Source organism: Malus domestica, chromosome 09 (assembly GCF_042453785.1).
Source record: "Malus domestica chromosome 09, GDT2T_hap1".
NCBI lineage: Eukaryota > Viridiplantae > Streptophyta > Magnoliopsida > Rosales > Rosaceae > Malus > Malus domestica.
Window position 1 is genome coordinate 2,754,613 of NC_091669.1, and position 13,875 is coordinate 2,768,487.

The window sequence follows — 13,875 nt, forward strand, 5'->3', positions numbered from 1 at the left end:
TAAAAATTAAGAGGGTAATAACTTGGTTAATTTTAAAAGTTCAAAAGGTAATTGACCAAAATTAAAATTTAGAAGAGAAATTGACTAATTATAAAAGTCTGACTAAAGTTAAAGTTCAGAAAAATTTAACTCTGTGCAAGTGAGGAGAAGTCGACAAATAACTCTTAATAGAATAATTGTAAGCAGTAAATGTAGATAGATTTGCTGCCCTTGTTAACACTTTTTAAAAAAGAAAAAGAAATACATGAACCCTGGCGCTGCCTGTAAATATATAATGGAGGACTTGAAGCCAAGAGAGAAGCAAGAAAAGAGTGAAAAGGAGGTTAATTAGCACCCATAAACAGCAATTAGCGATATAATGTCTTCGTCTGCGTGGGCTATCTTAAGAGAATTCTGCTTTGCCTACGGTTTTCTAAGACACGTTGATATGCTCTTTCCAGTAGTACTCGGTTCCATTTACTATCCTTACATCCAAATCAAATTCAATGAATATTCTGGAGAACATAACCTCATGCGCAGTGAAGCCTTCTCCGCCATTGAGAACTACCTGAGGTCCAAAGCTTGCGAAGAAGCAAATCGGCTGCGTGGTTGCGTGACGAACAACCAGTCCCTTGTGCTTAGCATGGATGCAAATGAAAAGGTTGCTGACGAGTTTGAAGGAGCCAAAGTATGGTGGGCTTTCGGGAAAACCATTGTTATGCAACGGAGTTCGTTACACCATCCAGTTCCTTGTGAGAGGATGTACTACAAGCTCACTTTTCATAAGACGCAGAGGGATCTCATTATCGGGCGTTATATCGAACATGTCATGAAAGAGGGCAATGCAATTAAGTTGAGAAACCGGGAAAGGAAGCTTTTTACCAACAGCGGGGTACGTTGGAGCCATGTTGTGTTTGAGCACCCTGCGACATTTCAGACACTAGCCATGGATCCGGTGAAGAAGCAGGAGATTATGGACGATTTAATGACATTCAGCAAAGCGGAAGAGTTTTACAAAAGCATTGGGAGGGCGTGGAAGCGAGGGTACCTCCTTTATGGCCCCCCGGGAACTGGGAAGTCAACCATGATTGCCGCCATGGCGAATCATTTGGGCTACAATATTTACGATCTTGAGTTGACTTCAGTGAAGAACAACACCGAGCTGAGGAAGCTACTGCTTGAAACATCGAACAAGTCTCTTATTGTGATTGAAGACATTGATTGTTCACTTGATCTCACTGGGCAAAGGATTAAGAAGAATGATAAAGATAAAGAGGACAAAGATAAAGGTCATGGAAAGGAAAACGGAGGACAGGAAAAGGAAGCAAATATACTGAGCCAGGTTACTCTTTCAGGGCTTCTGAACTTCATTGACGGGCTCTGGTCAGCCTGTAAAGGAGAGAGGCTGATAGTATTCACCACCAACCATGTGGAGAAACTCGACGCTGCACTCACTCGAAAAGGACGGTTGGACAAGCACATAGAACTATCATACTGCACCTTTGAAGCATTCAAGGTGCTCTCTAGAAACTACCTTAAACTTGAATCCCACCATTTGTTCCCCACGATTTGCGAGTTGCTGGGGGAAACTAATGTGGTTCCAGCTGATGTCGCAGAGCATTTGATGCCCAAGACACTTTCTCAAAGCGCTGACATCTGCCTGCAGAACCTGGTCCAAGCTCTCAAAAAGGAGAAAAATAACGGAAAGTTAATAGCCAAGGAAGAAAGGAAATACGGAGCAATCAGCTGGAAGTGCATGACAAGCACACAAGATCATTTGATAGAAGATAAAAAGAGAGCCAAAAATTAGGATTTAAGAATCGGATCCTCTAATGCTATGTTTGTTTATGTAAGTGTGATGTTTGTGTACTATATTTTCCACCTTATATAATTTCCTCATCATCTTTTCTATACAAGCAGTATGAGGATGTGAGGGAACCGAACTCAGAATCCCGAGTTCAATGAGCGAATGCTCGTAGCAGATGAGCTACAAAGTTTACAAACCCTTTTTCTTGTATATGTTCTACCTTTTGTTAGTGTGTAATGAGAATCATTTAATGGAGTTGTAAAACATTTTGTGTAGCCACATAAGCGTCTTCAAGTATATGGTTTGCAGCCACTTTTATTTTTTCTTTATCTTTTTCTCTTTTATCTACAATATAAGTACAAAAGAGTCAAAGGCGAGGCACAAAAAACTTGTGGGCAGCAAAGCAAAACAAGTTAATCTACAACAACTCTTGTTGCTGTGAAGAACAAGGTGAAAGTAAGTAATACTGTCTCTAATTATTGAGATTTTCTTACTGCAATACATTCCTGAATTAATTTCAGATCAAAGTATACAATGAAGCGTCATTTAATTAAGAAAAGTAATTGGAGAAATGGGTAATTCAGGGGGTTAATAGATTATTTGCTGGTGCCATATCTAGAAAGTTTATATTTTAGGCTTTTCAAGTTGTTTGGATGAATGTTACTTTTATTGGCATGTCAATTTTGATCCTGTAAGATATGAATTCGAAGAAAACGACGAGATCTACAAGACTTGTTGACGCTCAACGAGCCCAACCGAAATTTAGGCTAATTATGTCGTATAATGTGTTTAATTTGGGTTTCAATATTTTAGAAATTTTTATTTGTTATTTGTTTAATTTATTTTTTTTATTTGGAGCTAGGGTTTGTTAAGACTACTTAAACAACTATTAGGATTGTATTTTAGGATCTTTCATTCAATAAAATTCAGAAATTAAACTAGAGTTCTCTTTCAATATCTGGTATTCCAGAATTCTATCCAAAGGTGACCGTTCGTGATACCTAACCTATAACTTCCGCTGTGTCACACAGTTTGATATGCGTGTAATTTATTTATTTATTTTGCATTTTTTAATTAGATATTTATGCACTTGTCGCAATATGTGATTTACAGGAAGGTGCTTTTAACTATAATTGAAACTGAAAGTGAAGCAGAAAGAATGCGTGTGATGGGTGTGGGCTTAAACTAGGCTCAGATATCGCCGGTGTGACGTGCGTGTGAACCCTATTTCAAGTTTTTATTTATTTATTTTTTTTTTTGAGAAACTTCGCCTGTACGAATAAATTTATTGATATGAAAAAGAAAAAAAAATTTACACCTAGTCAGGAGGGGGACATAAACCTTACCCATCATAAAGCAAGAAAAACAAAATACAAGAAAAATGGGGGGGGGGGGGGAGGGGCATACAAGAAAAGCTTATAATTTTATCAATTAACAACAAATTGTCTACAATTTCCATCAGATTTGGTCAATATAACTAGAAATGTGATTAGTTTCCTTGTTTTTCTTTAGCTTGCATATATATGTTGCTAACTGATTGTCAACAGCAAACGAACACTGATTAGTTTCCTTGTTTACGGTTAGTTGTGGACTGCTTGCCCGTCTTTGTAAAATACAGAGGCCATGCAAGAAAAGCGGAGTTTAAACGGCGACTCCAGCAGACATACTTTGAAGAAAACAGTCAGCCTGGGGGTGGGGTGGGGGTTTTTCAACCTTATTTCTTCCATTGTACAACCTGATGAATGTGACTGTTTATCTTAATAATGTAATAAGAACTTGGGTGGAAAGAGTTCATGACTACCGTCAACCCTAATACATCGTCAATCTCACACATGTTCTTGTATTGTAGGTTCAAAATACAAAACAAAGGGAAGACATACCAATTAACGAACATCCTAAGAAAGGATTAGAAGGTGCACAGATAGGCCTACTCGAAGTAAGTATATCAATAATTAGAGGCTAATCAATAATTACAGGTCATTTAAGGGAATAGATTCTCATTTTGTTTAAAAAATGGGGATTAGTTATGAGGCCCACACCACATCGAACTTTAATAATCTGAACCGTCGATTTTTTAAGTCTCGATTATTTGATGCATCTTTACAAAAATTCATTTCAATCCGAAATCATTTGCCTATTTAATTGTCACTATGAAATTCCAATATTTCTTATATCATAGTATTCGTCAATTTTTTTGAACTCAATTATGCTTCAGATATTTCCTATTGGCTAATATTTTTACAAAAATGATCTATGGGGTGCAACTTGAAAAATAGACAGTTTGAATTGTTGAAGTTCGATGTGGTGTGAGCCGTACCACTAATCCCCAATTTTTTTTTCAAAAAATAGGAATCTCTTCCCTTAAAGATTATGTTTAACATAGTTACTAATTGATATTTCCGTACTCATCCAGTTATGGAACAAACATCCGTCCAATATATCGCATCAGTTATGTGTGGATATCATATTTGCCAACAAAATAAGCAGATGGTTTTCCTACCAAACATTTCAGTTCATGATTTATTTTGGGACCATACTAATTGGCATTTCCTTTGCCACTAAGTGCAATTCAAACTGAGAGGATACAACCATGTGATGTTGAACAGTTGAACTGTTGAACTAAAAGATTATGATGACATCATTGTTATATGAAGTCAGGGAACTAATAATAATTTCCATTTTATAAAAACAAAAAACAAAAAAACTCCATTTTTTTAAAGATAATATATCCATTGGCCCACCTTAAGCTAACCTACGGAGAAAGGTAAACGATTCCACGACTCTTCCCCGCAGACACACACACGCCAACTTCTTTGCATTGAAACAAATCCACCCGTCAATTTTTGGACCTTCACGTTTAATTGTATTCGCACAGAATAATCAACACCGACTCACCCCAAAAACCCCTTTTCCATTAAATATATTTTCATTATTCTCCACAAAATTATACAAATTTTAACATTTTCAGCACGATCACGCAGAAGAAACCCAAGAACAAGCAAAAAGTTTCAAACTTTGAACCCCAAATCATGGTTCCGGCAACCATTTTCGCTCACCTCAGATCCACGGTCGGCGGGTTAATGTTCGTATGGGCAATATTCTAGCAGTTCTTGGGGAGGTTAATATGACTTTATTTACCTGAAGTTGGGTATTGCATTTCAAGTTTTGTATCCATAACCCATATATAAAAGAAACTTTACTTACACATGGAAAGACACGGCGGTTATATCCCAAATCTATCACAAAGTTAAAGTGTGGTTGTCTTTAGGTACCGCCAATGTGGTCCTAGTTCTTTCCCACAATAACCAGCTTACATATATATATTTACCAAATTGTGTCAAGGTTTGAGCAAGGCAATTGTTGGGCATGTAGCCTCATGTTTAGGAAAAATCTATCTTGGAGTCGGTTGTACATCCATTGTTTGAGAGATATCCAATCCAAAAGGAATATATGTCTGTCTCGAACATGAATATACAATCGGGCATAACTAATCCCCTCTATTCACACAAATTTAACTAGCATGTGGTGGACACTCAGTTATTAGGGAAAAAGTGCAAATTTGCACCAGAACGTAATCTAAAAGAAGCACAAAGCTTCGACACAAATCACAAGCAACAACATAAGATTCCAGTAGGCCGCTTTTTCTACAGTATTATATTGAGGATACTACCAATGAATTTCGCACTGCATAATGATCCTGCTAGGAATTTTACCGGGTGTTCATGCTTTCCCGGCATTGGACAAACTGATTGAAAATGTATAAAGTTAGAAAGAAATATTCCCCACATGTCATGGTTCAGTATATATTATATAAAATATACGTACGTACTTGTTAATATATTCTCCAGTTAAAAGAAAGGGAGTTTTATCTGAGGAATGTTGTATCCAGACCAGAGTGCATGATTGCTCACAGACCGTATATGTTTAATATTGAGCTCAAAAATTAGCACTGGATGCCCATGACAAATGAAGCACCATCAGGGAGGGGTTGAGGTATCTATTATTTTTCTTTCAAGTTTGAAGAAATTTTGGGATCTGGCAATCATATCGCCTGTCTGTGCGGTCCCAAGACACAAAAAAAATCCACCAGTCCATCCTCATGATTTATTATGCTAACCTTGGACCACTCTTTGGTCCTACTTCCCTCTCACATGTCCCTAATCCGGCTTCTCCTCACAAGACCCTCTTCAAAGTTCGAGTATCATATACAGGAATGGCCGGCTGATGACTAGATCCCAAGACTAATATATGGAAACACCAATAGAGCCAAAAATGATGTGATTAATCTTTGGCAGATACAGGTAATTAAGCAAGAAATGTGGCTTTCAATTTGGTTAATCAGATCGATGTCTATGTAAAATTTGCTTAATTAATTATAGTAGATTTGTTGAAGGCAGCATGTAAACTTGTGGCAGATTAATAGTTTCCTAACTTGAATCTTGTATTCGAAAACCAATCAGTTGATACATCAGTCTGAATCTCATATATCTTATAGAGAATGATTGCATATTCATGAACAAACATGTCAAACTGGAAACAAAGTGATAAGATGCAACTTAAATCCCCAGGTTTTGTAGTATGCTTGGAATCCTGGTGCTTGAATTTCATAGAGGTTGTCTTCGAAACACCACGCAAAGAGCGCACAATGTGTACACCCCGCAACCAGAAAATACTCGAACGAAATAGAATCACAAATCTGTGTATTCAACGTAAATTCGAACCCCATGCCATGATGTGACAATTTGATTAGGTTTAAACCTAGGCACATTTATCATCATTTGATCTATTCGACAGTCAAGATTCAATGCAAGTCAATCAAAATCCATAAAAATCTATTATATAATCTTCTCAAATCTTCATCATAAGTACCACAGTGGTGGAAAGTGTTGTTCTTACACCATGGCATGGGTTCAAATTTCGTCGGCTCACTAATCTAACATTTAATATAACAAAAAGAAAAAAAATCTTCTCAAATCTTCCAAAATCCATATGAAATTTCTATAAGTCAACATAATGAAAACCATCACTTAAAAAAGTCAATTAAAGTCCTCTTAAATCCTATTTAATTACACCCCTTATTTCCTAGCTATTTCTTAGACCAATTTACGGATCAAAATTGTCTCACTTTTCACGAGAACTTGAAATTTCATTGCTAAGAATCGTTTTACAAGTTAAATTCTGTGATTAGTTCTAATATATGACTAACATTATAAAAAAATCTAGTCCAAGCCAGAATGACTCAGTCATTCGAAGAGTCTAACATCATTTTCATTTTCTTTTGACTAGCGATGGAGATCTATTAGGAGATATGAAGGTCTCGACGAAATTGTGTGCTTGTAACTTTCATTATTTTCCATGGAAAAATGAACCCTGTAAATTACTGGTGAGTTTCTAATTTGTGTGGTTAGATCAATTTTCCAAATTTAAAACAATATATTTGATTTTGAATAATGATTAATTCATTAGCATATGCCAATTTATCTCACTTTATATATTATGTAATCACGGGCAAAGTCCTTGCAAATTAAAAGTAAACTTCATGGAAATGTAAAGGTAATTTCCTTACATTGTTGATAAACCTAACATTCTCTGAGTACATAGAGAAACATCGGCCTAGCTTGATGGCTATAAATATGGGGGCTATCTATGGTCGTAGAGCATTAATACATTGTATAGAGAAACAAGAAGAGATAAAAGAGGTTAAGGGATTCTTGTCGCATGAGAGATGGTACGAGCTACGCTATGGCTAACAGCATGTTCCATCCTCCTGTGACATGAACCCCTTTATTTCTTTATGTAGATGCAATAATTTCTTCATTCTATTAAAGAAAACTGCAGCATTATCCAAATTCATTGAGAGAAAGGGAGAGAGGGAGAGAGGTACTCTAGAGAAGTGATGGAATTAAGAAAGGTTGGGGGATTTATGTTCGCAGGAGAGATGGCACTAATTGTACTGCAATTGCGTCAACAATTGTTGCCATCTCTCCTGTGACCAAAAATCTCTGCACAACTTCTACAACTTTTGATCTTTTTCTAAATGGCCATCTAACAAGAATCCAAAGAGAAAAAAAAAATGGTATATTGGTAAGTTGGCACGTACCAACTCCATCTTCAATATTTGCATCCATATATATATTGTAGTTGTTTATTCATAGTCATGATCTTATTAAATTTCATGATATTTTTCTTATCTTTGTTAGTTCTCCAAATACTTTTGTCTTGCTAATTAATGTGAATGCAACAAACTCTATTAACGTTTTTTTTTTTTTCGTCGAACAAACTCAATTAACTTGCTAACAAGCCATTTGCACTTTTCCCGTTACGTTTGATCTCTTTTGTGACCAATTTTTAGTTATAGTAATTATAAAACTACTTTATGTGCCATAAGGTTGCTACTTTAATTTTTCATCCTCGTTGTCCACGTTCCAATAAACTTGTCCTCCTTTCTTCGTTCTTTTTGTCATCACTCAAATTATCAACAAAAAAAGGTCATGTCGCAGTCCATGTGATTAAAAATGATGAAGCAAGTCGGAAGCTTGTCTCGTTTCTTTGAGGCAAATTTTCTAATCTGGAAATTTTACGTGTGAAAGGAACGACTCCTCCAAATGCATGTGCTTGCAGGCAGAGGGGGCGTTGAGGGGTGCAAAAGATGCAGTCATAAATGACTCTAAATTTGAAGGGGTTCTTAAAATTTTTGTCATCTAGTATTTATATGTAATAATATTCTATATTTAAAATTGTTTTTGTTATGAGATAATGTTTTATATTCAAAAATTGATTTTGTTAGCACTTTAAAATCTCATCTTACATTCTTTATAAGCGTAATTATTTTCTTTTCTAAATATAAAAATTTAGAGTACAATAAAATATTTTGAGTGTCAATAATACCCATAAAAGACGGTATTTTTTCAATATTATTATATAAAAATGTTACATATTCAAGTGAAACTTTAAAGTTAGAGTTTTTGAAGTCTGTTTTCTTGTTTGGTTGTTTAAGAGTGAAATACTTTTGATTATTTAGGGAACGTTATGTTTGTAGTTCTTTTACTTATTACTGATGACATTTTTAAACTTGCAATCAGTGAGTGCTAAATTTTGTTTTGATTTAAGTAATTGATTTTTAGTGTCAATACATTGTCCTACATTTTTTAAGATTATCTTAAAAAGAGGTGCTTTTATAAATTTCACACAGAGCCCCTTAAATCTTAGAGACGGCCTTGTTTGCAGGGAAGCTAACATATTCTAACCTAGCTATCAATATAGGGTCGATGTGCCTTCTGGAGCTGATCGATCTCTCCATCTAGAAGCTATCATTATCTGTGTAATTCTGCTACTAACTTACTTTCTCAATAAATATATAAAAATACATGGTGGAATGGACTGGGAAAGCCGAAGGATATGTAGGGATTGCTTTCCTACCTTTTTTTACTGGAATTGCACCGGACAACTTTCTACTCAACGAGTTGTTAATGTATATATGGACGCCCAATCAATTTCTCCAACCTGCTACTTTCCATTCACACAATTATTTTTATCTCCTACATCATTTGTTAATTTCTGCTATTTGATTTTCTTCGATTAAATCGAGCCGATTTCCAGAAATTGAGAAAAATGTGTGAAAAGTAAAAAGTAGTATAATGTAGATAGCACCTCCTTAAATATAAAAACGAGAGGGTATGAGGATTGAAGGCATGGTTTAAACTTCAAAGAGAAAATATGTATAGGAGTTGAGGACCCTTGTCAGGAGGAATGGCACGGACGCCTCGCTGCTGGCCTTTAAGCTAGTGACGATCAGATATCCTACAACTTCTGTAGACTGTAGTCTGTGTATATAAGGATATGTTAATTGGGTTCTTTTTGGTCTTCACATTTTGCGACTTCTTATTTTGGGTAAGGCCTTAATATTAAGGTCTGTAAACTCCATTGATTTACAGAACCACACTCCATAACTTATATAGATCAAGCAAATATTAACGTTACGACATTTTAGTTTTTTTTTTTCAACCTGATTTTTATCTTATGTTTGTAGATTAATTTTTTGATTAATATACTCTCAATTACTTAAGCTTGACTTTGTCAAGATATGATTGTTTTAGCTAGGTATCTACTGCAGAAGCCATATATACATTGTTAATTAAAACAGGCCTATCATGATTATCATAATCTGATGATTGATCTTACCGCACTAAAACGTGGATTAATAATAAAAGGTTCCTTCTATTTGGAGCTGTAAATATAATAAGTTGGTATGATTAGATGATGGAATTCTTGGTGATCTCATATATATTGCAGTACTAATTTATCATTCAGACTTGGTCAAGAGATTACTAATCAACTAATAATACTGGTTTTGCAGATCGATTTCATCTCACAACTGTTTTGCGTTTGACAAATTTCATGAATAATTCATCAACTCATATGTATGAGCTTAGGGCTAGGTCTTAAATCTAAAAATAAACATATAGTACTGCTGAGATCATAAATGACATAGTTTATATATATATATATATATATATATATATATATTTTTTTTTTTTTTTTTTTTTTTTTTATGAAAAAATAAATTTATTCACCCAAGGACAACCCCTTCCTAAATATAAGTTTATATATTTGTTTCATTTTATAATATATATTTATATCCAAAGCTGTACTAAATATGTATTGTATATTATATTTTGTGTCCCTTATCCACGACCATGGGGCTTTAATCATTGTTTGTGAGAGAGAAATTTGGAGTTTATAATGTACGAATAATAGTTATTTATAGAACGAGTTGCACTTTGTTAAAATAAAAAAGGAAAATGAAGAAATACTATACTGGCTCTTTCATGCCTATATATAAAAAGCTGCATCATGAGGATTCCGGAGAAGAGATCTACCCAGTGGATCGAAAAACCGTACTAAAAGCGAGATCGAAATATCAAATCGTCGGGACTTCTGTCGTGGGTGAGATGGTGCCGATGCCACGTAATTCGGGGCAGCGAGCTTCATCTCTCCTCGACAGAAGCCTCTAATGCTTTGATTCTACAGAAAAGAAAACCCATCTTTAATTTTTTGCAAGCTTGGAGAAAGATCAGGTGAAGTAGTATTGTTTTACCCTTTTTTTCTGGATTTTGTTGTCTAATTTTATTGTACTCTAAGATTTTGTTATGAACAAAACCTATTTTCTTGGATCAATGGATCATGGTAAGTGCTTATATACATGCAAGGGATCGAAAGAATAGAAAGCATATACATATATATATGTATGTATGTATGTATGTATTTGTGAGTACCTAGCAAATGTTTTCCAAGATCCAAATGCACATTGGTTTTTCCTCTCCTTTTAGCTAAATCCGGCCACCTGTGACGTCCTCTTCTACAAAGGCAACGGAGAATCGCATGGCCTGGTCGGCGGGGGTTTCGCTCATTAGCTAGCTAGTGAAGGACTCAAGCACATGATTTCTTCTGAGAGGGGTTTGTATACTCCTTTGTCCAGATGAAGGCTAAAGGATGGAGAGCTAATTGAAGATCTTGTGTTCAGAGGGTTCGCCGCAAGTATAGTCATTTTACATGTGATTGCAGTGTTAATTAGGACTTAAAAATCATTGTAAGCCTGCAAATGGTGTTTCTCTATTATATTTTGCTAAATATTCAAGCCAGCTTATATACTTTGGAGATAGCAGCAAACCCTATGTTCTCTTATTTTAATTATTATTTGAATTCAATTTTTCTGGCCCAGAATATTATTGAACATGTATATATGTAGATAGATGTATGTATATGTTGTTAAAGAAATATCTTTTCTTTCCAGTGTTGTGCTCCATAAATATATATATATATATATATATATATATATATATATATATAATTGTTATTGGCACTTCAAAATTCTCATTCTACATTCTAAATTTTCTATATTTAAAAAGAAAAATATGAAGACTGTAGAATAAGATTTTTGGAGTGCCAGTAACACTTTCCTATATATGTAGACAGATGTTTGTATATGTCGTTAAAGAATTATCTTTTCTTTCCAGTGTTGTGCTCCATAAATAAACAAATATATATATATATATAGGGAATTGTTATGGGAAATTTTATTTAAACTCATGTAACCTATTTCTACATTCAACTTACTCTTTACATCCATTTGATTTTTAACTAGGGTAAAAGACTGTTTACTACCCTCAAGTTTCGTGGTTTTCAACATTTAGTACATCAATTTTTTTCCATCCCAAAGTCATCCCAAAAGTGTTAATTTTGGGACAGTCTCATACATCCGTTAAGTTTTCTGTTAGAACTTCTGTTAACTGATGACGTGACACACACATAGACAATTACTGGGCGCCACGTGTCAATTTGGGCCCACTTCAATATTAAAAAAATTAAAAATACAAAAAAAAAAGAAAAAAAAAACAAACATTTGTCTCTTCCCTCATATCCCTCGCACCTCTCCCTCTCTTCTCTCTTATGCAACCCGCACCCCTTCCCTCCATTCTCTCTTCTGCACCTGCACCACCCTCCCTTCTCTCCTCTACAACCCGTACCCATCATCTCCGCACATCCAACCCAACAAAATCCCACCCAAAGAAATTCTATTTCAACAAGAATTTGGTATTTTCAAGTATGGATCTTCTCTTTGTGAACCCAGAAGAAAAACCCAGAAAAAGCCTCTCTCGCGACCCTTATTCCACGAAAAGAGAAGAAGTTAAATTAGAATCGTTCTTCAATCCGTCTTACCCACCTCTCCCTCGCTACTCAATCTCTCTACATCTATCACAATTCTCAAATAACGAAACAAGAAGTTTAATTAAAGCAAATTAAGAAACAAGTGACTTCCATCTTCAGGAAAAGCTGAAAAGTGTGGACTGAGGTTTCAATAATCTTGACAAGATCTGGGGCATAAACCATTAAATCAAATTCTTCCTCCTCTGGGCCATTTCGAATTGGACCAGAAAATGCAAACTTGAAGCGGGTGGAGGAGACCCAAATCTTCCCAATTTTCCAGAAAACTATATAGTTTAAAAGAAAAAAAATATTCAGATCAACTAATATTGGGTTTCTTTTATGAACCCAGAAAAATTGGGGTCTATTTCGAGATGAAAAAATAACGGAAATAGAAAAGGAAAATCAAAAGGAAAAAGGAAGAAGAAGGGAAGAAGAAGAGACGAGAGGGCAGAGAAGAGGCGGTGGTCCAGGATCTGGACGTAGAGGACGAGACAGCTTGTAGCAGCAGCCCAAGACAGACTACGTCATCGACCGGATCTGGTAGGACGATTTGGTGGGTTCGTGCAGAAGAGAGAAGAAAGGGAGAAGAAATGAGGGAATGAGGGACGGACAGACAAGCTGAGTCATCAACCGGATCTGGTATGACGGTTTGAATTCCGATTTCGGAAAATCCGGCTGGTTGCACTCGTCCCACCATGCTTTCGACCTGTCCTTGACACACAGCCGCCGATAGTGACCCGATTCGACTCCCGGCTTACCTATTTCAACTCCATCAGCTACCACCGACATCGCCTCACATGCGGCGCTTCTTGATTTTCTCCGCTTCATCGTTTCAGATTCTTCCACCTCCGAGTAGCACTCCTGCAAATCAGAGTAGTAATCGAAAATGGCCTCGTTCCTTTCCTTATGCGTCTCTTCTATTAACGATGCGTCGTCATTCGATGCCATGTTGTGGTCAAGCTCATCCTGCTTCACCTGCTCTTTGAGCAACGACAAGGAGGCGAAGTCTTCAGCTGCTGAAGGAAGGTGTAGATGGTGATTTGCAAACGACATCCATAACAAGGAAATTGAGGAAGCAGGGATAAAGGGTGTCGGGTGGGGAAGATAATGGGGTTCTGGGGATGGAGGGATGTCGGGTGGGGGTGAGGAAGATGAAGGGGTTATGGGTTTTATTTTGTTTTGTTTTGTTTTTTTTTTTTTTTTAATTTTTTGAATTTTTAATTTCCACATGGATCCCTTAATGACATGTGGCGCCCAGTCATTGTCCACATAGGCGCCATGTCATCAGTTAACAGCAAACTTAACAGTTTGACTAACGGATGTATGAGACTGACCCAAAATTAACACTTTAGGTATAACTCTGGGACGAAAAAAACTTGATG

General features: G+C 35.9%; 1 protein-coding gene, 1 long non-coding RNA gene and 2 other non-coding genes across 4 annotated transcripts; all 4 read left to right on the forward strand.

The window, feature by feature from the left end:
- The first annotated feature begins 259 nt into the window (after positions 1 to 259).
- On the forward strand, positions 260 to 2,061 carry LOC103442783 (AAA-ATPase At3g28580-like). The gene has a single exon (XM_008381589.4). It carries the CDS (start codon positions 359 to 361, stop codon positions 1,787 to 1,789), a length of 1,431 nt encoding a protein of 476 aa, XP_008379811.3. The 5' UTR covers positions 260 to 358; the 3' UTR covers positions 1,790 to 2,061.
- Positions 2,062 to 7,701: 5,640 nt separating this feature from the next.
- Positions 7,702 to 7,790, forward strand: MIR3627C (microRNA MIR3627c). Its single transcript, NR_129522.1, has one exon. It is a non-coding gene; the product is annotated as a microRNA MIR3627c (primary transcript).
- Positions 7,791 to 10,515: 2,725 nt separating this feature from the next.
- LOC139198520 (uncharacterized) lies at positions 10,516 to 11,509 on the forward strand. Its single transcript, XR_011584064.1, has 2 exons — positions 10,516 to 10,863; positions 11,116 to 11,509. It is a non-coding gene; the product is annotated as an uncharacterized lncRNA (long non-coding RNA).
- MIR5225C (microRNA MIR5225c) lies at positions 10,699 to 10,817 on the forward strand. The gene has a single exon (NR_120998.1). It is a non-coding gene; the product is annotated as a microRNA MIR5225c (primary transcript).
- Positions 11,510 to 13,875: the final 2,366 nt, after the last annotated feature.